This window comes from Poecilia latipinna, unplaced genomic scaffold (genome assembly GCF_001443285.1).
Source record: "Poecilia latipinna isolate Pla-1442-1.1 unplaced genomic scaffold, P_latipinna-1.0 Scaffold2011, whole genome shotgun sequence".
Lineage (NCBI taxonomy): Eukaryota > Metazoa > Chordata > Actinopteri > Cyprinodontiformes > Poeciliidae > Poecilia > Poecilia latipinna.
Genome location: NW_015114627.1, coordinates 73,220 through 97,538, shown reverse-complemented (window position 1 = coordinate 97,538; position 24,319 = coordinate 73,220). Strand labels below are relative to the sequence as shown.

Here is a 24,319-nt window from a genome sequence, read left to right as displayed (position 1 = left end):
AGGACCCGAGCTCAGAGGATGAAAGAGACCACCCACGGAGGGTGAGAAGGGAATTTATATATATATATTTCTTTTTAATGTCTTCTTTAACTTTATTGTTAAGTTACTTGAATATTTCAATTATGTTCAAATTTATTTTTAATATGTTTTGCAAATACATATTTAGGGTTGTTCACAACGTATTAGTTAGATTTTTCTCATTTGAAATCCCTGGAGTGGGCTGTGTCTGCTTTTAGCTATTGTATAGAACAGGAGCTCCCAAAGTTGATAGGATCACAAATTGACAGGTTGTTTTCTTGTGCTTCTTGTGTTCAGTTTAAAGAAATAACAAAAATGATTAGAACAATAGCATTCATACCAAAGATCCTACAAATAATTGAAACAACTATTGAGAATTGATATATGTTGAAAATGTTGCCAACCTTTTGTGTTGACTTATTACAGACAGTCAGGCTCACAAGTCTCTTCCACTGTTATTTTTAGGGTAAGAAGGTGAAAAGATGGAGTCATCTGGTAAAAGTTTTAAGATCTGATATTTCAAACTGCCGATTAGGGGAAAACTATGATGCTGCATCTCATTCCATTTTATTTATTCTTATTATGTTGTCTGCGTTCAGTTAAAACAAAAATATATAATGGAAAAGAATACCAATTCTGTAAAGTTAAATAATGTTGTATATTCTCTTATAGACTCTCGTTTTAAATATTTGTCGTTTGTAATATTTTTGATCGTTTTTGTCATTGTCTTTACTTTTAGACACATTAGAGAATGAATTATGGAAATCTACAAAGTTACCTCATCATAAATTGTTGGTATTTGCCACAATAAAACAAATGTCCTTCAAAGGCTTTTATTGTGAAGTCGTGACACATTATCACCGGAAGTGTTTACGTCTTTCCTCCTTCATTTCATGCTAGCTGTTTGATTCAGTTAGCAAGTGCGCCGGGTCTTTTAAATTCTCTCGTGTAGTTTGTTATTAAACGGTTATTGGAAACCGTATAAATTAAAAACTTTTGTTCGGAAGTTTTATTAAAATTCACACAACAAAATGAATATACGAAACGCAAGGGTAAGCACACAGAAATCCCATGTCAGCCACGCTGTTTTACTACCTGTTAAAGCTAAGCTAACTGCTGCTCTTGCAAATATCGGCCGTGTCTTCCCCCCTTTGTGATGAACTTTTGCGGTGGTTGTTTTATCTGTTTCAGCCGGAGGACCTTATGAACATGCAGCACTGTAACCTGTTATGTCTCCCAGAAAACTACCAGATGAAATACTACTTCTATCACGGATTATCCTGGCCTCAGGTGCTGCTTCTGTCTCATTTCGCCTCTGCTACTTTGTCCTAAAAGCCTGACAGAGTTTAATTGTTTCACTCTCTGTCTTCCTTTCATTCAGCTTTCCTATATAGCTGAGGACGAAAATGGTAAAATTGTTGGATATGTGCTGGCAAAAATGTGAGTATCTGACCACAATTATGGATGCATCTCAGTAAATTAGAATATGAAAATGTAAATTCCAGAAAATCCGCTCATAAAATGAAACACTGATTTCAAGGATTTACTTTTGATATTTGTGATGATTGTAACTTGAATGCTAAAATTACAGTGGCAAAGTTGTACATACCTCATCTGGTATGATAAAAAAAAATGATGCAAATGCTAAATATTGGTGGTGTGCAGATCCTGAATCAAACTGAATTTGGCTGTAAAATTCATTCATCAAACTGACTTTTCTTTTTATTAGGGAAGAGGACCCTGATGATGTACCTCATGGACATATTACTTCATTGGTGAGTCTTGAGTAAAGACACCTCGTTCTATTTTGGACCTCACTGATAAATCTGTGTCTGACCTGGTTTACGTCCTGCAGGCAGTGAAGCGATCCCACAGACGTCTCGGTCTGGCCCAGAAGTTGATGGACCAGGCGAGCCGGGCCATGATAGAAAACTTCAACGCTAAATATGTCTCACTTCACGTTCGCAAAAGGTGACTGGGTGGCAGCGAAACTGGTTTTCTTATGCTCAGATGTAGATAAGGTTATTTTTGTTCTTTCACATTGTTAACATTACTGATGTTATTTTGTTGTATTTTTTCCCCACTGCAGCAACCGAGCAGCTCTACACCTGTATTCCAACACCCTCAAGTTTCAGTAAGTTTGCTTATGCCATGTCAAATATTAAGCCTTAGAAAATAACATTTTAAGTGATTATTACTAAGCACACATTTTTCTTTTCAAATTTTTTTTATTGGGCTGAAACAATACTATAACTTTAAATGTTTTCATCAGATATATACAAAAAAAATATCATAACTATCGGAAAGAAAGGCTTTAAAACATCACAGTATAATTACTACTTATTTGTTTCACTTGGTGAATTAAGTTACTGCAATAAATAAGTCCTTCAAGAATATAATTTATTGAATCTGACTTTATATAAGCTAAAGTTTTATCTCATCTCTCTTCAGGATCAGTGAAGTCGAACCAAAATATTACGCAGACGGAGAAGATGCCTACGCCATGAAGAGAGACCTGGCTCACATGGCCGATGAGGTGAATTAGAATCTGTAAATGTCCTTCTTTTTACTACTTTGACATTCCTTTATTTGCTCTTAGTTGAGATACATTTTTTTTTGTGTGTGTGTGTAAATTTTGCTTCTTTTTTTTTTTTTTTTGTCGTTTTCATGTAGCTGAGGAAGCCTGGCGTGCGCGTGTCGAGTCAAGAAGCAACATCTGGCCAGAGCCCATCAGGCTCCGGCGACCAAGAGAGAGAAAGCGAGAGAGACAGTGGAGGAGAGAGCAAAGAGTTGAGTGAAGTCAGCGAGGCAACAGAAAGCACAGACGTTAAAGATTCTTCTTCTGACTCACAATGACGCCGCAGTTCTTGACATGTTTTTTAAAGCACCCATTTTTATCGCAATTTGCAGCTGTTTCTGACTTTGAAGGCTGGCTATCTGACTATCAAAGCTGCATCTCTTTTTTTCTCTCTGCTGTGATGAACAGAGTTGAGTCAATGTGTTATCCAAATTAAACTAAACTTATTGGTCGAAGCATTTTTACTGGATCGATGATTTCTTAAAAGTCCAAAATATCTGTAATTCAAAATGACCAGTGGTCTCTTAATTTGTCGGAGAAAAAAAAACTTACGTAAATTTTACAGTAATTTTCTGTAATATTTGGCATTTTCCCTATTGTTGAAAGAGAAAACTTTTTTTTATTCTACATATACACAATTTAACACAACAAAAAATGGTCAGCAGGTTTAGTGCTCCTTTTTTAATCAGACCATCGATCAGAATAAACTTGACTGTGTAAAAGTAGAGCGGTGTCCAGTTGTGATTTCAACGTAGAAAACAAGCCAATTCACACTCCCTTTTTAAGTTCCCTATTGTGGTATCAAGAATAAATTTGAGCTCTCTGCAAATGTCTGTGCATGCTGTAAACCATTCATGCTTTGCAACTGCAGGTGGTTTTAGTATGAGTTAGAGAACTGCACTCTGAAACTAGTTACCTCTACTGAAAAGGTGTACAAACTAAAACAGATGCAATATATCAAAGTATGTTTAAAAAGTATTTAATTTTGATACTCAAGAGGTTGTGTTATGCTGTGGTTTTGTTTTGCTTATTAAGAGATTGAGCATATCGGCAATAAATTTCAAATACAAAGTTGATTTTAGAATATCATATTTTTATTGCCGGATGTACGCAATTAAAAACCGATCCTAAGCCGGAGCAAAGGGTCAAACTTGGAGTCCTGGAGAAATAAAAAAAAAACAAGACGCATGAGCAGTGACTCGGATTGAAGGTTTGACACATTTAAGACCCGCAGCAGAGTGGCGCTTGAGGACCAGCGATGGACACTCTTCCTTCTTCTCGTCAACTTTTCTTTCCCTTGCCGAGAAAAAGCATCTCCACAACCTCATACTGTTTGTTATAAGTCTGTTGGACTAGGCTGGGTCAAAAAGAAAATTTTAGCAAGGCATTGTATTTTGCATGTTTCTGGAGCGTTAGAAGCTGGAGTACCTTGAGTACACGCTGACAGAGGAGCAAGAAGCACATGCAAATTATTCAGAAAAAGGTCTGCAGAGCGGTGATTTCACCGGGACACTGTCTTTGAGTGAGGCGACATCTGAGAGCAGGAACAGCATAGGTTAAGAAAAATATGTGTGAGTGAATTCATTTTGGTGACTCCTAGTGGTAGCATTATGGAAAAAAAAAAATCACTGTCTCCTCAACAAATCCCACAAAGATTAATTGGATAGCTGTCAAGTTTGACAATAGAAAAATGTAATCTAAATAGATGCAACTCTTTCTAAACACAGATAGGCATTAATTCTACAACCAAAGTCCGTTTTAGGTCACTGCAGGGCTAAAAACTGCAGCAACGTGAGTGTTTGTAAGTTTAAAAAAAAGACTACTCATGAAATCACAAATAGAGATGAGAACTTAACATCTTTTGTCACACTGACCAGAAAGTGTCTGTGCAGGGGAATTTTAATGTGCTTGTGCAACACCATCCAACTGTGAATGTTTGAGGAAGGAAATGGCCAAAAGAGAGGTACGTGGCAGAGACATGCGACTCGTGCAGTGACCTTTCACAAAAGTAGCTGTTTTACAGAAATCATAAAATCTTCAACTTTAAATAAATATATGAAAATTTGACCAATCCCTCTCTTAAAAACTGGAAGTGATCCCGAGTTCTATGCATAACTTGTGTTATACATAGAATGTTTTCTTGGCTAAAAAAAAAAAAAAACAGGCAGAAAGAAACACAATTTCTCAAAAGGGATGCATCTGTGCAAGAGAAATGCTATGCTAGCACATTTAGCTCAAGCTAGGATTAAACAGCCAAAGAGACAGCAGTTGCTTTTTTTTTTTTTGCATGCAAGAACCATGTTTTCGTTCACTCCAGATTTCACTTACGTGTCCTTTATCAGTACAGACCATCTGCTAGTGTCAACACATCAGTGCTCTAACTTGAGTGTGTTGCTTGCAGGATGTCATGACAAAAAAAAACTGAGAGAACAACCTGACCAGGGACGTGGAAGTCCTGGAAGACAGAACAAAAACACTTCTCAATCCTTGCAAAAATATGTGCGGACCTTAACAATGCTGGTCAGAACTGGAGCAGACATTGCAAAGTCCATCTGTCTTCTGCCAATATTTTAGTGGCTCAAATTACACCTGTTTGACTCTGTGGTGGATTTAATTTAAACTGTTATATAAGGTGCTGTCTTCAGTCTACTGCACTCGTCTGACTTTCTCTTTACCGGACCAATCATCACTTTATGGGCTTCAAACCTCAGTGAGAGATTGCACTCTGACTAGCTGTTATGGTTTAACACCATCACTCTGGACTTCTGTTTCTTTTTTTCTCCATTTATAGCTTTTCTCTATTTCTGTCATGGAAATGAATATATCTGACATAACGTACATGTTTGAATATAATTAAAAGGAGAAGTTGATCTATGGTTTCTTCATCTGATGTCTTGTGAGAAAAAAAAAAAGACTAAATATTTTAACCCTTGTACTCCTTTTTTTTTTCCTTTGCTCTTTTTTTCTTATTTATTTATTTTGATTTGCTCCCCCACACCCCTTCTTACCTGAACCCCAAACCTGACTGCATCCAGTCACTGACACCACACCTCTGAGGAGGGACTTAATCAATGGCAGCAGCTGGAGTGTGATTGGAGCCTGAAGCGTTCAAGAAGGCAACATGAGAAAGAAAGAGAAGAAGGGCTTGGCTCAAAAAGGTTGTCGTTTCTTTGCTTGTCGCACTTGCACAATCACACGAGGATGCTTCAAGCTGCATGTGTGAGCGAGATGAAGGCTGGGTGAGAAAGAGAGCGCTGCACAACAGCAAGTGTGTGTCTGTGAGAAAGGGAGAGAACGAGTCACACAGATACAAGTTCTGCTCCACCCACAAGCATCCAAGTCCAAATTGCGGGGGAGGTGAAACAACCGTTCAGAGTTTACTGTGCAGCTAAGTGGCATTATTTAGTCGTTTGAGTAAGTAGAAGGTGCTTGTCAACACATCTCTTACAGGTAATGAATCTTGTTTTCTTCCTAGTTCTATTTGACCTTTCATTACTCTTGTTTTGATCAAATTAAAACAGACTACGCTCAATTCTCATGAGAAGTGCATGGCCTATCTATAGTTTTTATTGGCAGCAAACACAGCCCTCGGGGCTGTTATCACTTTATAACCCTGTCAGATTTCATGTTGTTACCTGTGAGACTTCAGTGGCAAAATGGGACACACAGCTATTTTAACAAGCTCTAAGCTATACTTGCTGTAAGATTGAAACTACATTGGTGGTGGTGACGACGACAGCACAAAGTTGTGCTGTAAAGAATGAACTTCTAAATGTGGAAAGGGTGACACATGTTGTAAAATAATAAAACGAGGCATTCCTCCTGTGGACGGGTGTGACTGTGCCTTTGTCACCCTGGCAGGTCAACTGGTAATTGTCGATGGCGTGGTGGGGGGGAAGAGAGCCCAGGCTTTAGCTAAAAGAGAGCTGATGAGCGTTTGATTTTAAAAATGGCCAAGAAAAGGGGAAGTTTAATAGTGCAGAGAGAAATGTGGTGCTGATTGTGTATAAAGTTTTTATGACCCAGCAAGAAAAAGCCTTGTTCTTCCTCTTTCTGCTGTGCACTTTGTTACACTAATGAAACAAAGAAAGAAAAAAATAAAGTGCTGGTTTGTAGGTTGATGTTAAAATACCACATGCTTAAAGAAATATTTTATTTTTATTTATTTGTCACTTCCTTATGAAAGCAGGCCAAAAAGTAACGCTTTTGGGTCTTCCTTTTTTATTTCTGGACTTTAATGTCCCAGTCCAACATGTCTTGCCAAACCTTATGATACAAACTCCCTGTGATGATTCAGTTGTTCAAGTAAAGAGTCAAACCTTGTGGGATTTGCAGTGGCTGCTCGACCACCTGTCGTCTTTGAAGCACACATCCCCTCAGAGTTTTCTGCCTCACGGTTCAGACTATTTTTAGGATAAAGCTAAGATGCTGCCGGAGCTATTTTTTGCACCTTCTGCAAAAGCCCCGCCGTGCAAACGGGTCTGGTGTGGTGCAGGGCAACACTTGTTGTGCCCAACTCCAACTGCTGCTTTTCAGCAGTTTGCCCGCTCAGAAAAGCATGGTGGAGGGCCTCCAGTTTGAGGGAGATGTGTTACAGTAAGATGCACAAGCTGCCTTGACTTCTCTTCTCACTTTAAGCGGCATGAAGAAGCTGGTTTTTGGTCGCTGGAAATACTGGAGGCGTGAAATCTTCTGGAAAAAAAAAGTGTGATTGGTGCAGCAACAGGGCATAGCTTTTGGCTGCTGCAGCATGTCCAGCTAAATGCTAAGAGCTGTTTGTTGTTGCCATTTTGAAGGGTTGATTTCTTTTTCTTTTTTTTTCTTTACTTGACAGAATTCCACCCTGTTGGAGGAGCGATGACTTCTGCAAAGCTTCGAAAGGAGAGGGTGGGAGTGCTGGACTATGACACGCAAATAAAAGGTAAAAGTACTTATCTAAGTAATTTTCACACCTATCACACCTCTTCCTGAATGTGACCAGCATTTCGTGGGGAAACCCTGCTGCAACACTTTCAGAATGAGTCTCTCGTTCGCTTGTTTGTTTGTGAGCCTTTGCGGTTATTGTGCTCGTCTCTCCTTCCCCATGAACATTTCCAGAGATGCGCTGCCAGCTCCTGGACCAGCTGAAGGTGCTGGACGTGCAGCTGGAGCAGAAGACCCAGCAGCTGCAGGACATGACGGACTACCTGCGGCGACGGGGCGAGATTGAAAACGAATATTCCCGCTCCCTGGAAAAGCTAGCGGAAAGGTTCGCCTTGAGGGTTAAAAGGTAAACGACCTGGCAAAAGCAGAGAGAGAGAGAGAGAGAGGGAGCGCCACGCTGACCCCAACTCGTTTTCCCTCTCAGGAAGGAGCCGAGCTCTCACTCCGTCTCCCAGGTGTGGCTGGCTCTGCTGTCTCAAACCCGCCAGGAAAGTAGGGACCACAGCGGACTGAGTGAAAGTTGCAGCAACATCCTCATAACGCCAGTCATGCACTGTCTGGATTACACACAGCGCCTGGCTAAGAAGGTACTGTTAGAAGCGGCCCATTTCAGAACAATAGAACTTGTTGTTGTTCGTTTGCTGGCTTACAACTAATGAATAATACCCCCCACAAAAAAAAAAAAAAAAAAAAAAATCATCGAATAAAAAACTGACTTTACTTTGCATTTAAGGCCAGTTTGCTGAGCAGTTAAATGAATTGATGGTCATTTGTACTTCTGAGACGGTGAGCAGGTGTTAATTGCTTCTGGGAAATAAAACCGGCATTTCCCCGCAGCTTGTCTGCAGAGAGAAATGTCGTTGCAGCAATGGGTTTTGTTTTGCTTGGATGAGAAGCCACACCAGATCAACACAAGAAAATGAACCGTTTACCAAATCCTCAAAATCCCCGAAAGTTTAGTAATCTGCGGTTATCCGAGCTGCTTGAACACCTTTTTCTACCACATTTCTTTTTTCCTACCGCTCATTTTTCCATCAATATGCTGGGCTTCATTAAACACTGACCTTTTAGTAATTTGTAGAGGGTACTAATGTCTGTTTGCAGGTTAGCAGACTTTGCCTAAGATTGTGTTCAGAACATTGAAGGATTAAAATATATTTTTCTGTTTTTTTTTATGCATGATGTTTAGCTTTTATTTCTGGTAAGTTATAATTATCATAATTGGCAACTTCAAATATATCAGTGTGTCTGAAATGAATTGTAACGGTTTCGTTTTTTAAATTGATTTACTAACGTTAACCTTTTGTTTATGGTCCAATTCATTGAAATAAACTATCTCCTCGTAGTTGTGCCAAAATTCGCAGACTTTAAGGTTTGCTTTTGTTCGTCTGTTTTGGTGTCAACTGTGATGTTTTGTCTCCACATTATGTTTTCAGAGTAGAGACCTTTGTACTCAGCTGCAAGATGGACTGCTCAAGGTTACCACGGAGCTGCAGACGGTAAGAAAGAAACCAACCACTTAAAACGGTTTCTGTTTCCTAAACACGGGAGAAAAAAAAACAACAAGCACTTGTTTGTGCCTCTGTGCAGGCATGGCGTACTTACCACCAGTACCACTCAGAGTTTGTTTGTGCAGAGGGGAAGCTGAGGGAGGCCGAGAAGCAGGAGGAAAAGCAAAAGCAGAGTGCGGCGAAAAAACTGGAGCGGTTGATAGAAAAAGTAAACGAAAATGGTTCCTGTAAATCACGCGTTCTGTCAACGTGGCCCCTCGTGTTCTTATATGTGAAACGATTGTGTTGCGTAGAGGCAAATTAAAGTCCAGGAGATCCAGCTGAAGTGCAGCAAGGCCAGGAACGACTACCTCCTCAACCTGTCCGCAGCCAACTCTTCCATGAACAAGTACTACCTTCAGGACATCACCACGCTCATAGACGTAAGGGCTTCATTTCACACCTTAGTCTTCATGTGCAGTCCCATCTGCAGCTCATTTGGCCTCTTCCCCACAGTGTGCAGATGTGGGGTACCACTTCTCTTTGGGTCGGGTGATGAAGGCCTACCTGTCCAGACAGTCGTGGTCCCAGCAGAACCTGAGCACGGGTCTGCAGCAGCTCCAGGAGGCCGTGGCCCGACTGGACCAGAGCCGAGATAGAGACGCCCTGCTGCAGGACCACGGCAACACCTTCTCCATGCCCCTCCGCTTCCCCTACCAGCCCCACGAAGAAGACCAGGTCGGCTTTTTCGAGCCGGTTTTTAGTCCCGCTGCTTTTAGGGTGGCAGAGATGACTGAAGACTTTTTCTCACATGTTGCAGATTTCTGAAGTTAGTGCTGAGTGCGAAATGAGGTGTGAGATGGAGACCCGATTCAAGCAGATACAGGCCCGGCTGAAAACTGTGACTGAAGAAACGGAAGAGGTAAAGATCGTGTCACAAAACTTAGCACCTCATTAACGACTTTAACTTGACACATCAGTTTATACTTAAAGAAAGGATCTGCATAAGTATTGGAAGAATAATTCAAAAGTCCTTATAATCCTGTTTCCCTGGACTCTCTTTCTGGGAGTGATCGTCTCAAATAAACAAGAAAACAGAGTTAATATCATCAGTCCAATTTACTAAAGCCAAATAAATCATAGAAATGTATAGAAACAACAGAGAAATAGTTTACAGTGTCTGCAGTGGACCGCTGCCATGAGTCCTTAAACCATTTTATTGTTTTTGGCACGGTATGAACAGAAAGTGGCTCAAAATTCCCAAAGCAAAGTGTCGAAAACGGCATGTTTCAACATGATCGATTGAAGGCAGTTGGCTGCACTGAAATTTATGTAGGAGTTGAATAATTTCCCTGTTTACTTCTACTTTACAATCGCATGCCGTGTTGTGCTGCTTTTTTCACATGAAATTCCTCTAGATCACATTGATGTTTGCTAAAGCCCTTGTTTTTAATGAGAAGTGAAAGAAAACTTTTGCTTTCTAATTTCAGAAAGCTGCAATGCAGTTTCTTGATAGTTTTGTGTATTTAAAGACCTTTTGCATAAACAGACCACATAGCTCATTATTGTAACAGGATGGCTATAAAAGCAAATTGGCTTTGCTTGCAAAAAAAAGGAACCTATTTAACTCAAATCTTTGTTCATAGACATGTTCCCCTTATGCTCTTTTGTTTTAAAGTCTTTTTTTTCTTTTTTTTTTTTTACTTTGTGCTCATTTGCATCATTGTTGTTCTATCCTGCAGCTCAACAGGATGACCTGTTGCTTGAGCTGATGTGTTTTCTCTGTCACATAGGCTGGTAAAAGCATGTCAACAGCCAAGTCCGCACTGCTGGACGGCATTGGTGAGGATGATCTGGAGTCCAGCCTGGGTAGCGGTCCCTCTCAAGTGGGCAGCACCGAGAATCTGAATGTTAAACCCAGCGTTGCGCGGCGTAGGGCCAGCATACTGGAAATAGAAAACGTCTACTTCACTGTGAGTCTGCAGACCAGAATAATTCACATTTCAGGGGCTCTCTGAGTTTTGACTCAATAGTCAATCATAACTGTGGATTTGATTGTTTATTGTTTTTTTTTTTTTTTTTTTTCAGAAAGTAAAAGAATATCTGGTTGGCAGCTCGTTGGTGTCTAAACTCCAAGCAAAGCATGACCTGCTTAAAGTGGCTGTAGAAAAAGGTAGCACTTCTGCATTTTTCATGTAAAAAAAAAAAAGCAAACTGCAGTCACAATGTGCCATTGTAAAAGACCCAGTGTACTGGCATGATGTTACAGTGTTTCTCATTTAAATTTTAAATCGTGTTCCCTTTTTTTGCTGCCGACCGAGTAGTTTAATGAAGCAGTTGAAAGTTAAACTGGATTGTCATGTCGTTTTCAAAAGATCTCTTGTTTCCCCTTAGCTGAAGCATCAAATGGACATCAGCCCAGGTATAAGTTCAAATTCTGCATTTTCTGTTCCTTTTTATTTGTCCTATGATGACTTGGTATGAAATTAAGGGAAATATGCAATATGGGGGAAAAACAAAAAAAAAAACATTGTCAGTATATTGGGTTCTGCAGGTTTTCTGGAAAGTCGCTGCGTATAAGAAAGAATCATTCAAGTGCCAATTTGATCCACAATCACAAGCTTTTCAGTGGAGACATGCTGTCCTTCATAAAGGTAGAATAATCCTTATTACTCATTGCATTGTTGCATCTTTTACTCTTGCTTGCTTTTCAAAAACAAACAATTATTGTTGTAATAGTAGTGGTAATTTATATAATTTTATTAACACCATTACTATTTTTTTAGTACTTTGTGATATATTTTGCTACAAATATTCCTACTTTATCACAAATTAGCCCTAATGTTTGTTTATAGTGTTGTGGAAGAAATGGTTGCGGTTTTTGTTTTTATTAAGAAGTTTGAAATGATCTTTATGTACACTATACTTTAGATATTTATTAAATATTTGCTTATTAGGTTATTTTATGCATTTAAACGAAATATGTACTCCTTTTTTAGGCTTCAGGACAACAGATACCATATGTTGTGGAAAGCTGCGTTCGCTTCATCAACCTTTATGGTAAGTATTCAAGATTTTAGGAACGGTAAACAAGCCGCTGTCAATGCTCATCAGTCTTTAGAGCTGCATACATGGTCTGTGTTTCTTTATACTGTTCCAGTTGAAATATAAAGTCTTCGCTTCATGGGGCAAAAATGATTGTAGCGTATGCTTTCCTCGTCAGGTCTCCACCATGAAGGGATTTTTAGAGTACCAGGATCTCAGATGGAGGTCAATGTTCTAAGAGATGCGTTTGAACGAGGTAGATCTGTGTGGGCATCTGCATTTGCTTGGATGAACCTCACTCACTATGGAGAGTTAATAATGTTGGGCAGTGTGTCCTCGCCTTCCCTGTAGGAGAGGACCCGCTGTCTGAGCGGCGATATGATATGGACTCTGTAGCGGGAGTGTTGAAGCTCTACTTCAGATGTCTGGACAATCCCCTGTTTCCTGTCAGCAGCACCAGTCAGCTCTTGGAGTGCAATCGTAAGAGCTCGCGCGAGAGGAAACGTTTGACTTGACTGGAGATGCATAGCAACAGCAGCTGATTCTTTTTTTCATTCCGTTTCCGTTAGAGATAAAGGACGATGCGGAGCGAGCAGCTCGGCTCAAGGCTATTGTGTCGACTTACCCTGAGCCCGTCATTGTTGTCATGAGATACCTCTTTGCCTTCCTTCATCAGTGAGTACTGCAACTTCAGGAGCTATAAAAATCTAGCACAGAGAAGAAAAACTGAGAAACAAAACTGAAAATTCAAACTGTATGTGGCTGCAGTGGCAAGCTGACTTAGACTAGGGCACAAGCCAACAAAATCAGATCGTTGGTGGTCTCCAAACTTTTTTGAACGCCACCTGAGACATCGCCAGACTCTGTGAAGTACCGACATGACTGAGTATGTTCTTTTAAAATTTGGTATTTAGAAAAAAAACAACTCATTGAAAAGTGTTCACCCACACTGCACTTCTCCACTTTTTGTCACAACCACACGAAAGGTCATAAGTCTCGATGACGGTTTGCCACAAGCCTTACTGTTGCACACAAAGCTCTTTGGCAGAACGCCATGTTTCCAGTCAGACCAGCTACTGGGATCTCATGCAGCCCAGCCACACTAACGATGTTCTTACCGACATACGCTGCTGAGGTACATTCACAAAATGACCTGGGGTTAGCTGCCTTGTCTAAAGGCACATCGTCATATTGGAAAAGATGGTGGTGCAGGTGCATGGTAGCCGTCCGTCAGAGTATCCCAGAGCAGCTGTGGCTATAATCCAGTAGGTAACCACAATCACAATCTGTGTGAATCAGTGAACGTAGTGAGAAGCGCTTTGGAGTCCTCTGAATGTAATGAAATGCTATGCAAGAGCAGGCTTCAGTAGGAACTATTATTGTTTCTATAAAGGTTTCTAAAATATTCAGCTTCACTTGCCTCCCCCATCGTTTTCATTTGCACCTGATTTAAATTAAGTCACCATTTCCTGTTGAAAACCACTGACATGACCCTAAGGACCAAAGAGTTAAGAGGACAGCAATGCTGTGGTGAATATTTCCTTACCGTTCTGCTCGTGTTTTTGCCCAAAATTAACTTGAATACTTGGTTAAGTGGGAGATGATTAAAATGACAGTCATGACATTCTTGAGTTAAAACTAAGTATGCTGCATGATGCATCATATTTTAAAACCTCCTCTAGTTGTAATAGTTGACGTTTAAGTCCATCACATCATTGTGGATAACATCAGTCCACTCTTCTTTACGACATAGAATCAGGTCATTGAGGTTTGTGGGCAAACCTCTCTGAAGGTCTCAAGATAGCACATGAAGTTAAAGTTGTCTGCTGCCATTCACATGTACGCCACCTCACTGTTGGAGTCCGGGTACTTTTTATATACGGTTGAGTTGATGGTTGACTCGGTGGCTGCAGGATGCCCTGGAGGTGTCGCTGAAAATTTAGTCCAAATCATTCGTCTTCTGCTACCATGTTTATATTTATATTGTGGCCAAACTTTTTTTTTTTTTTTTTTTTTCTGGTTACTTATGTCCAAAGAACATCGATCCTACAGTTTTATTCAGATGTGGCTTTTTAAAAGTTCTACTGACGTATTTGTTTTACGCTTTCCTCCAGCAATCACTTCCAAAAAAAAGTCATACATTTCCAGTCTTTAATTGTACTGTGACATACTTTAACATTAAGTATGCTGATTCCTGTAGATTCTGATATGAAGCTCAAGTTTTTTTTTTTTTTTTTTTTTTTTTTTTTTTTTTTTTTTAATAAGTTCTCTGATCATTGATTGCATTGTCTGAATTTGGGGTGATTTTGCTGGGGCATGCAATCCTAGGAAAGTTGGCAACCTCAGTTCTTTGGCTTGAGAAATTGTCTTTCTGGCAGAATTTCTTTCTTTTCTTTTTTTTTTTTTTTAAGAAAAAATTGTCCCAAATTAAAAAATGACAACAGTTGCTTCTCTAAGCTAGGACTTTCTGCCATTAACAATGGCATTTTTTTTTTTTTTACATAAAAGTGTGATCCTAATTGAAATTGCAACTGAATACACAGTATAAATTGCATAATTTTGTTGAATTTGTGCACATCAGGGCTCAATATTGTGCTCTTAGCTGACTGCAGCGGCATTCCTGTATGGTCTTCTGCTGCTGTAGCCCATCAACTTCAAGGCTTGATTGAGCTGCATTCAGAGATGGTGGCCCATAAACCTTGATTGTAAATAAATAAATATAAAAAATGGTTATGAGCAACTATTGCCTCCATTATAATCCCAATGCAGGCTGTACATTTTCTGACATCATTGGCAGTACATTTTCATCCACACAAAAGTATAGTCGTACGAAGTCGAATGTTGAAGAAACACATTGATGTTTGAAGGAAAACACTTAAAAACAACAAAAAAAAGACACATTTTGGTAGCTACAAATGTCATGGCGGGGGGAGTTTCCACAATCTATAAATTGCCATTAGCCTAATTTTCCATCCGAAATGTCAGTTAGACCACAAAACAGTGGTGTGAGCAAAACATCTTCCGAGAGCAACTTGACCCTGAACAAGAACTAAAAAAAACCTCCAGGCTCTAAGAACAGTTTGAGTTCATGCTTCCACTGCACTGTGGTTAAGTTTTTTATTTTTTGTTACTTTGACAGTGCTTATTAAAAATAATATTGATCATAAATTATTCTGTGCCTTCAGTGTGTCTCAGTACAGTGACGAGAACATGATGCAGCCGTACAATCTGGCTGTGTGTTTCGGCCCCAGCCTGGTGAGAGGCCTGCAGGACGACGAAGTCGTGACTGTGCAGCCTCAGATCAATGCCCTGGTGAAGGGCATCATCCTGCAGCATGAAAGCATTTTTCCCAGTCAGAGCGAAGTAGAAGGACCAATGTATGAGAAGTGCATGACTCTCGAACAGGACGACTGGTGAGACGACGAAGCACATTTGAGGTTGCAGATAGATAGAAGTGAATGCAGAACATGTGGGGAAAAGTGAAACTGTCTGGGCCTCATCTCTTTTGCAGTGAGGTTATTATTGAAGGAGAAGTTGAGGCGGATTACAGCCAAAGCAGAGATGGTAAGTATGCCGTTTATTTTGACTTCAGAACCGAAATTTTTATATAAACAAAAAAAAAACCCTGTTTTGCAACAGATTTAGAAATGGGATTTCCGGCGGGTATCGGCCCAGATGTGTCTGCAGCACCTGCACTGACAAAGGCTGAGCGTCCAAGAGCAAACAGCAGCGGCTGCTTAGATTACAGTAAGGTACCAGCAGGGGGCGTCCTTTCTGCGTCCGGAAAGCTAACGCTGCAGATTCCAGTTGGACCACAGTACAGGCAGAAAAAAGTGCTCTCTCCATCTTATACACGCAAAGAGTAAGTAACACTGCTTTTAATCTATGGACCAAAGAGGAATGAAATACTCAGATTGAAAAAAAAAATTATATATACTTACTTACATTTATACTTAGTTATATCTGAACTTATTCCAGTTGTTCTGATCAACAATATATGCATTTTTTTCATATACAATTCCAAAAACGCACAATTAAGTATTTGTGCAAAAAGGGGAAAAAAAGAAAATGCATAAGTTATTAAAAATGTTTCTGTAATTAAAATTTTAATGTGGAAATAATTGAATACATCTTAATGTTAGATCATTTGTTATGGAAACCACTTGGTTTACTTTGACAGTAATGGTGGACAGTTGCTTGTAGGTTTGCAGTTTGGCACCAGAGGAAGAAAGATAAAGGTTATATTTACAGCTACGTTCAATAATAGCGGTACGTCTGAAAACATTGAGTAAAGCTTAAAATCCTTAAAAAGTGTCTGACGTTACAAAAATATAATGTCCACTGTTTAAAATTGTTTAGCATCATCAATAAAGAATTTAGTTAGAAAAAAAATAGCATTTAGTTGCATAAAACCTGTTTGAGAAATGGGTGTTGAACCACATTCCACAGTTCTTCTGAATTTCTTACCTTAGAAACGGAGCATTTAACGTTTGTTCACAGGTCCTATACTGGATTCATTAATCTTGTTGGTCTGGAAACCAGAGCTTGCTCACTTCCTTTTAGGCTTGGGTCGTTATTTTAGTAAAATGCTAATTTCAAAAGCATTTCCTCTTCAGCAAAAGGCAGTACGACTTTTTCGATAACTTGGATGCCTTCAAACTGACCTCTGATCCCTGGTGTGTGATTTCACAATATCGTATAATAAGAAACATCCCCATATCATATCCGAGTCACCTTGCTTCAGTGTTTGGGTTTCACAAAACGACCTCGGTTTCATCAAACCTTCAAAGGCTGTGTAATTTCTCTTTACGTTAGTCGATGTGTAATTTGGTAAATTAGAACCTTGTCAGCCTATTTTCAGGGGCCTCTTGTTGATGGTGTCACAATACATCACTCACACCTTCTTTGATCATCCTGGAACTGAAACTTTAACTTTTTTTGATCAACAAGAATGGTGGAAGGTTTTTTTTTCTTATTCTTCCTAGAAAGTGGGATATTTTAGTTTTTATTTTATTTTTTTCTCCATGCAGATATCAACATTCATCCTCGGAGGACTTGTTTGTTAAAGTTGATAAGGTTTGTTTTTTTATTTCTTCATTTTTTTAAGTAAATGTTACAATGAATATATTTTATAGCTGTGAGTGATGCACATCTTTTGAAAATTGATATTTTGTGAAATATTTTCAAATAAAAAAATTATTACTGGTATAAAACATGATCATCAACAAAGTAGATTTCTTTTTTCTCTCCTTCCATTTATTTCATATTTCAGGAGGTCTGTAATAACATGGAGTCGGTCTTCAAGGAGCTTCTGACACGGCAAACGCAGCAGGATGCTTCTGCCCAGGCTCAACAAAAAAAGGCAAAACGTGACGGACGGAAAGGGAAGGGAACCAGTCTTTTCAGATCTACAGATCAACTGGACTGAGTGGATGAGCATCAGCACATGACGGCAACAGAGATGATGGAAACCGAGGGGCAGGGTGAAGGAGTCTGACTGCAGCTTTTTCAGCACATCTATTTCTAGAAATCAGAACCCAGTGACCCCTGCTCCGAGGGACCCGTGACTCTGTATCCTCTGTCACCATGTTTCATTTTCACATCCGCTGGAGTGACTTCAAACCCACAGTAATTTATAAAAACTGGAAACAACTTGAAATGAAAAGATGTTTGCTTGGAACTAAATGAAGATGATTATCAGCTGAGAGTGAATACAAACTGAGACTATAGTGGTTGTATTTAATACCTTGTTTCCTATTTTGATTTTTCTGTATATAACAAATAAATTTCCTTTTATTTTCTAATTTTATTTTAGGCAAATGTGTACTTAAACAATACCTAATACATAAATACTTAATGATGGAAAAAGAAATGAACGTAAAATCTGAGCCACATTGTAAAAGATGATTTTCTTTTAATAAACTCTGCTTTGTTTCCTTTATGTGCAGGAATAACTGCAAATAAACATTCCTTATTACTTTGACATGTTGACACCTAGTTTGAACATCTTGGCCCCCTCTTCTGTACATGAGTGTATCGATGACTTTGGGTTTCCTTGTCTTAAATCATTGAACCACTATAAACTGTTAATTAAACTTTTTTTTTTTTTTTTAGAGATTATCAAAACAATAAATGCACTTATGCTATCTCCAACCCACTTGGCCTCTTTATTTATTGTGTAAAATTATCAGTGATATGTCTCAGACTTTGTTATTTACAGGTAGTGAATAACATTGAATTAATATATCCAAAAATAGCAGTAGAGACATGCTAAAAGCGGGTTAGCCATTATAAGAATGGTTTGATAATTTTTTTTTTCATTTTATTAATGCGGGCATAAACAAACTTAAGTGAATTTTTAAAGTAAAATGTAAAAAAGAAAATGTAGTTTTCAATTTTATAACTTCTTTTACCTGTTTTGTTTTTTCTTGTATATTTTGAAAGAAATCACTGGTCATATGAAAACAAGGGGTGTGAATAATTTTGGACTTAACTGTAATACTGCATAAATCATTAAACCAGCTCTACTTACAGCTATAGGAATATACTATAGTAAAATATGAATCTACATCATAAAATTAAAACCAAATGTCTATCTTCCTCATTCCCCAAGAAAAGAAATCCATTTCAAAATTTTTATTTTTTGCAAAATAGTATTTCCTGTGAATGTTGAGATTTAGCTATTGAGATATCAGAACATATTTAAGTGTTTTTGGAAGGATTTCAAAACCGGGTCTTGTATGAAAAAGTTTATTCCCCTGTTATAAAAGTTGGTCTTCAGACAGGGTCACACTATGAAAATACCATATTTTCTTCACGATAGTATTTTCTCTTAGCTTCAATTTAGACCTTTTTAAAAATAATTCTATTGAAGGAAGTGCTAAATTGTTGCAATAATAAAAAATAACCAGTCATATCAACATGTAAATGACTTAATGAATAAAAGATCCTCTTGTAATTATTTATCTTTTTTTTTCATTTTTCTTTGCACCATGTTATCAGATTGTGTTTTCATATATTGTTTTTATTTTTGTTCTTCTGTAGCACTTTTAGTTTTTTTATCGTGTGCCTTGTATTGTTTTATATTTCATTTTCAATAAAGAATTTATAAAAAAAAAAAATCTCTGTTGACGTGTCTTCAATGTTGTTTCCCAGAATGCTGTGCGGCGCTACGTACACCTCTTTGCTGCGCAGGCGCACTGGTGTGTTAGCGGTAGGCTGAGGTGTACTTCATTCAGTGTGGCGAGTTTACAGCGGTACTTTAACACTTATTTAGGGATAAAAAGCTACTCGTCAGACTTCAGGATGATCCGGATAGCTGCGTTTTTGACGATACTGGTGGTTGCCTGTTCGGGTAAGTGTAAGGGAAACATGGAAGGAGGTCCATTGGCTTCAGTTAGCTTGTAATTGCTAATATTCAGCCCATCAAAACACCCTGAAATGTCTTCTCACCATGTGTCAAGCCCGTGTTAATTATTGCATCTGCTCTGATGGAGTATTAGTGTATCTAATATTTAGCTAATCTACATTATTTGTTGGTAGGGGAGAGCTGCAAAGACCCAGTGATCACCCCGTCGGCCTACACGACCTCTGACGCCGTCATCTCGTCGGAGTCTGTCTTCATCGTGGAGCTCAGCCTGACCTGCGCTAACGGAGCCCAGGTAACCCAGAAAGCTGCTTCAGTGAGTTACTGCTCTGTTGCTGAGGGACTGACTGTGGTTTCATGATCACTGCTCTTCTCTGCAGAGTGTCACTCTGTATGCTGATGTCAATGGAAGACAGTTCCCTGTGACCAGAGGTCAGGATGTTGGAAAATACCAGGTATGAACTCACAGCTGGATTAATTTGTTTAGGCTGTCAGTTTCTACTTAATTCAAATTAGAGGTGCACAAAGTTAGAAATGACATCACATGAGTGTGGCTCCATGGTGGTAATATTGGTAAATAGTAGTTGTGATATATGCCTGTTTTCTTCTCTTCCTCATCTATTCACTCTGCACCATTAGCATTTTGAGGAATGTCATTTGTAGTGTTTGCTAAATCTTCCCCACTATGAAATGTGGTAGTTGTAGCATAACGTGGAAATGGTCTAGTCAAAGCATATTTACAATCTCTCTTGTTTTAGGTCAGTAAAAATTAACAAAATTCTTTATTTGCTAAATGCCTCAATAATGAGGCAATGTGTCAGGGATTTATTTAGTAACGTCTCCAAAATCAGAAGTTTACTTGAACTGTTTGACTTCGGTTAAACCTTTTGGGGTTTCTTTCCCAAGCTCCTCACAATAATTTGCTATAATTCTAGTTTATTCCTCACAAGCCTTTTCAGATACTAAAATAATTTTGGTAATTCTAGCTGACCTAAAACAAGAGGAACTTGTCTTTTTTATTCTGTTTTTGTAAACTTTTGATTTCAAACATATGTGTTGGGATGGCGACTCAAAGCTCAGACATGAACATTTATGCTCACAGAAACTCGTACTTAAGGTTCTGAGATATTAGAAACATTTTTAATTGCAATACTATTTCTGAACATAATATCAGTTATGATAAACCCACATTTTCTTGTCTCTTTCCTTTTTCTCTGGTAACCCAGCCACTCTTTGCAAGCTTTAGTGTCTCAACTCTAAAAATATACAAATTGTTAACACAATAGGCCAAACATGTTTTTGGTGTGCAGAGTTTACCTTCAAGCAGCTATTAGTAAATTGACCAAACTTTTAAAATATAATATTTTTAAGAACTAAACTGAAATTTAAATAGTCAAAATATGTATTTTTTCTCAGCACTTCACAACAACTCATAGGGGAAAGTAAGAGCGCTGCCCACCACAAATAACGATCCGGGCGGAACCCGGTGCGCTCCATATTTTAACGAAGCTTCGAGGCAGATCAATTTTCCTTGAGGAATTTTAATAATTGAGGTACTCGAATTATTCGAGGAATCGTTTCAGTCGTGGTTAACATCTTGACTAGATTTCTTGACACGTATTCTATTTGAGGTCAAATCCTTAAAGGGTGCGAAGTTTTAAAGGAATAGTGAACGGGTTTGAATCGGTTTCTCCCTGGTTCTCTTCCAGGTGTCCTGGAGTCTTCCCCACAAACAGGCCAGCTCAGGAACGTATCAGGTCAAATTCTTTGACGAGGAGTCCTACAGCGCCCTCCGAAAGGTACGTTTCGGTACACAACGGTTTCTTTTACTGTGAAATGTTTGATCTCATCTTAAGTAAAATGTTTACTGTCATCTGTTTCAGGCTCAGAGAAACAATGAAGACGTAAATGCGATTCAGCCTCTTTTCACCGTCAACATTGACCACCGGGTGAGTCACCTGCAGATGACTGCAGCTCTTTTCGTTTAAGTCAAATAGCTTGGATTGATGAAACTACAGTAGGGCTCGCCTTACTAAGTCATTCATTTAATGATCCAAATGTACGGCCTTTTAAATGCTTTAATAGGTCCTGAATTATATTTTGTGAAGGTTCTCATTTGCTCATTATTTCTACGTAATTTGCTATTTTGAAAAATGTGCTCTTGGTATTTGTTTTTGTCATTTGTAGTTCTGGCAGAGAAATCTGGATGTTACTGAACTGTGATAAAACAAACAAACAAAAAAACCCTCAAAGAGCAGAGAAGCAACTAAAAAGGATTCTGCTACTGAAACTCTCCTATTGTATTTAAGTGATGAAAATCAAAACCTTGTTGTATAATTATACAATTATATAGCTAGCAACTGATTATAATCAGTTGCTAGCTGCTTCGTCATGGTGAAGTGTCTTGTTAACAAAACCTGCTGTGAAAACAGAGATTTCAATATTTGGGTAAAAACTATAAACTGTAGATGAGGTTTGGTAACCCAAAAGAAGTGCCAGAAAAAGACAATTTAATTTTAGTTATATTTAACTTGGTTGATTTATTAAATAAATTGAAAATATTTTTTTTTTTCTTAAGCCACTCTGTTATCTCATGTGATGTCATTTCCTGTCAAACTCATCATATAAACTCGTGCTGAGGTTTGAAAAGGATGCAAATATTTTGTCTCACAAATCAGTAAAATAATTGTTCTAAGATCTCTCTTGGAACATGATTTCTCTGGCTTCATGACTGAAGTGGTGTCGTGCAAAAACACGCAGCTCTGAATGCGCCACTTGCTGGTTGACTCATTCGTTCCACGCTTCTCCTTTCAGGGTGCCTGGAGCGGCCCCTGGGTGTCGACTGAGGTCGTGGCCGGCCTGATTGGCATCCTGATCTATTACATGGCCTTCAGTGCCAAGAGCACCATCCAAGCATAACACGATCCGCAGTCGCTGCCTGTGACTACCGGATCTTTGAAAAAGACTGAATTCTGGCGGAGCTGGATCAACTAATCCATCACCATCACTGCAGCCGAACCAACAGGCTTCTGCTGCTTCCTCTTCCGGGAAACAAGCAGAGGTTGCAGTCTTTATTTCTTTTTATTCGGGCTGTCTTTTTGTCTTTTCAGACAACTTTAGTTTTTTCTTTTTTTTGTCACAACTGTCCTGTCCATTTTTATGGACATTTTTTTTTTTTTTTTAGCATCAAATCAGATTAATCTGAACAAACATTAAACACGCTCTGTATTCAGACCAGTTTAAAACCCCTTGATGGATCCACACCAGAACTGTGTTCTGAGTGGGTGAACTGGTCAGAGTGGGACGTGTGCAGATGGTTTGAACGCCGGTCGAGTTGAGCTTTCCGCGAACTTGAAATGTCAACAGAGTGAGAGCGCTGACTGGTCAGAACAGGCCTTTGGTAGACGCGTCTCTTCCTGGAATATTAATAAATGGCTTCTTGCTATCCATGTGTGGCTTGTTGATTCTCTTCAGCTCTAATTTGTCTTTCTCCGAAAGGACGCGGGAAATTTTATCATATTCCTTAACGACGCACATCGGCTACGCTGAGGGGTTTTTAGTGAGCTGATATATTACAACTGTTTGTGTCTTATCATTTGTGTGACCATAACGACATGTGTCCAGTGTGGGTTTAAGAAAAATGACAATCATGACTTTTTTTTTTTTTTTTTTTAAGGAACTTAAAAAAAAAAAAATTGTAGATCTCAATGAGTTTGCTTAAATAAGTGTTGTTATTAACTGAACATCTAAAAATCCAGCAAGAACCCGAGAGACGTTTCATTTTTCAGTAAGTCATAACTGCTTAGCTAACAGATCTTTTAGTTGCTTGTTGGTAAAATATTAGTTTCACGCACCTCAAATGTTTTTAAAAGCTTCAACATCAACAGCAGTAAAACGATCTATGATCAAGATTAGATTTGATTTAGAGGTTAATAAAACAAACATAAAGAATTAAGAGTGACTTAAAAAAAGGCCCTAATTCAGTAAACACTTGCTGGTGTTTTCTGATTTCAGAACCTGCAGTACCACCAAATGAACACATAGTGGCAGCACTGAGCTGCATTAATAAAGGCGTCTGACCTGACTACAGAAGAAAAACAAACCTGATGTTATGCTACATACATGACATTTAAATTGTTTTTCTAGAACAGCTGTCTCCTTCTTTACTGACCAAACACTGAAAGGCTATATACACTAGCTTCTTAAAGACATTTTAAAGAACATATCTTTTTTTATGCTGCTGTCATCACGCACCATGTAATGGATCAGTATCTTAATGTATCTTGAGCAATTTCTTTTTGTAAAAATACGTTTCTCTTTTGCTGGTCATTACCCATAATCTACACACAAATCTTTTTGTCTTAGTGTGTCGGATCTTAAGGACATTTTAATACACAAAGATAACCTGAATAAATTCAAAAGGCAACAGCCAGTAGACACATCAAAGGATGATTGCATTTACAAATGGATAAAAGCCATTCAAAAAAAAACAAAAAAAAAAACTGGACCTTTTACAGAAGTAATTGCACCTTAAACTGGTTGTGCCAAGAGGACAGTCTTCTCTGTCACTGTGCAGGTTTTTGGCCCTGTCCTCTTCGAAGAAATACAGATTTACGTTTGGACGATAATTAGCTAAACGACCTCAAACCATCAAACCACCAAACCACCACCGCCATGTCTGACTAGAGTTATGATTTGTCCTTCTGAAATGTTATTAGTTTTACAACAAATGTAATGAGATGCACCAAAAGGTTCAACTTGTCTCAGCAGTCCACAGAATATTGACCCAAATGTGTTGGCAATCATCAAAATGTGTTTTGGGAAATTAAATGAGGGCCTTTGTGTTCTTGTTGGTCAGCAGTTGCTTAATCCATAGAAATCTCAGTAAGGCTATTCTAG

The 24,319-nt window shown here is 38.6% G+C and overlaps 3 protein-coding genes across 7 annotated transcripts; all 3 read left to right on the top strand.

Moving 5' to 3' along the window:
* The first annotated feature begins 917 nt into the window (after positions 1–917).
* naa10 (N-alpha-acetyltransferase 10, NatA catalytic subuni) lies at positions 918–3,321 on the top strand. 2 transcript variants are annotated; one of them, XM_015016379.1, is made up of 8 exons: positions 918–1,070; positions 1,210–1,308; positions 1,400–1,458; positions 1,748–1,793; positions 1,874–1,989; positions 2,108–2,152; positions 2,470–2,568; positions 2,692–2,784. In XM_015016379.1, exons 1-7 carry the CDS (start codon positions 1,050–1,052, stop codon positions 2,561–2,563), a joined length of 480 nt encoding a protein of 159 aa, XP_014871865.1. In that variant the 5' UTR covers positions 918–1,049; the 3' UTR covers positions 2,564–2,568; positions 2,692–2,784. The 2 variants fall into 2 exon arrangements, with proteins under 2 accessions (XP_014871865.1, XP_014871864.1); XM_015016378.1 differs by having other exon boundaries at positions 919–1,070; positions 2,470–2,554; positions 2,692–3,321.
* A 2,336-nt stretch (positions 3,322–5,657) lies between these two features.
* Positions 5,658–18,204, top strand: arhgap4a (Rho GTPase activating protein 4a). 4 transcript variants are annotated; one of them, XM_015016374.1, is made up of 22 exons: positions 5,658–5,754; positions 7,431–7,517; positions 7,694–7,865; positions 7,944–8,106; positions 8,956–9,018; positions 9,110–9,238; positions 9,324–9,452; positions 9,526–9,747; positions 9,830–9,931; positions 10,803–10,982; positions 11,098–11,182; positions 11,404–11,431; positions 11,564–11,663; positions 12,009–12,069; positions 12,233–12,310; positions 12,406–12,534; positions 12,624–12,729; positions 15,240–15,467; positions 15,566–15,618; positions 15,694–15,916; positions 17,085–17,130; positions 17,327–18,204. In XM_015016374.1, exons 1-22 carry the CDS (start codon positions 5,718–5,720, stop codon positions 17,480–17,482), a joined length of 2,577 nt encoding a protein of 858 aa, XP_014871860.1. In that variant the 5' UTR covers positions 5,658–5,717; the 3' UTR covers positions 17,483–18,204. The 4 variants fall into 4 exon arrangements, with proteins under 4 accessions (XP_014871860.1, XP_014871863.1, XP_014871862.1 ...); XM_015016377.1 differs by lacking the exon at positions 5,658–5,754 and adding an exon at positions 5,761–6,010; XM_015016376.1 differs by lacking the exon at positions 5,658–5,754 and adding an exon at positions 5,761–6,046.
* A 1,025-nt stretch (positions 18,205–19,229) lies between these two features.
* ssr4 (signal sequence receptor, delta) lies at positions 19,230–22,565 on the top strand. The gene is made up of 6 exons (XM_015016371.1): positions 19,230–19,408; positions 19,597–19,715; positions 19,801–19,875; positions 21,130–21,219; positions 21,304–21,369; positions 22,235–22,565. The coding sequence occupies exons 1-6, from the start codon at positions 19,360–19,362 to the stop codon at positions 22,337–22,339; spliced, it is 504 nt and encodes a 167-aa protein (XP_014871857.1). The 5' UTR covers positions 19,230–19,359; the 3' UTR covers positions 22,340–22,565.
* Positions 22,566–24,319: the final 1,754 nt, after the last annotated feature.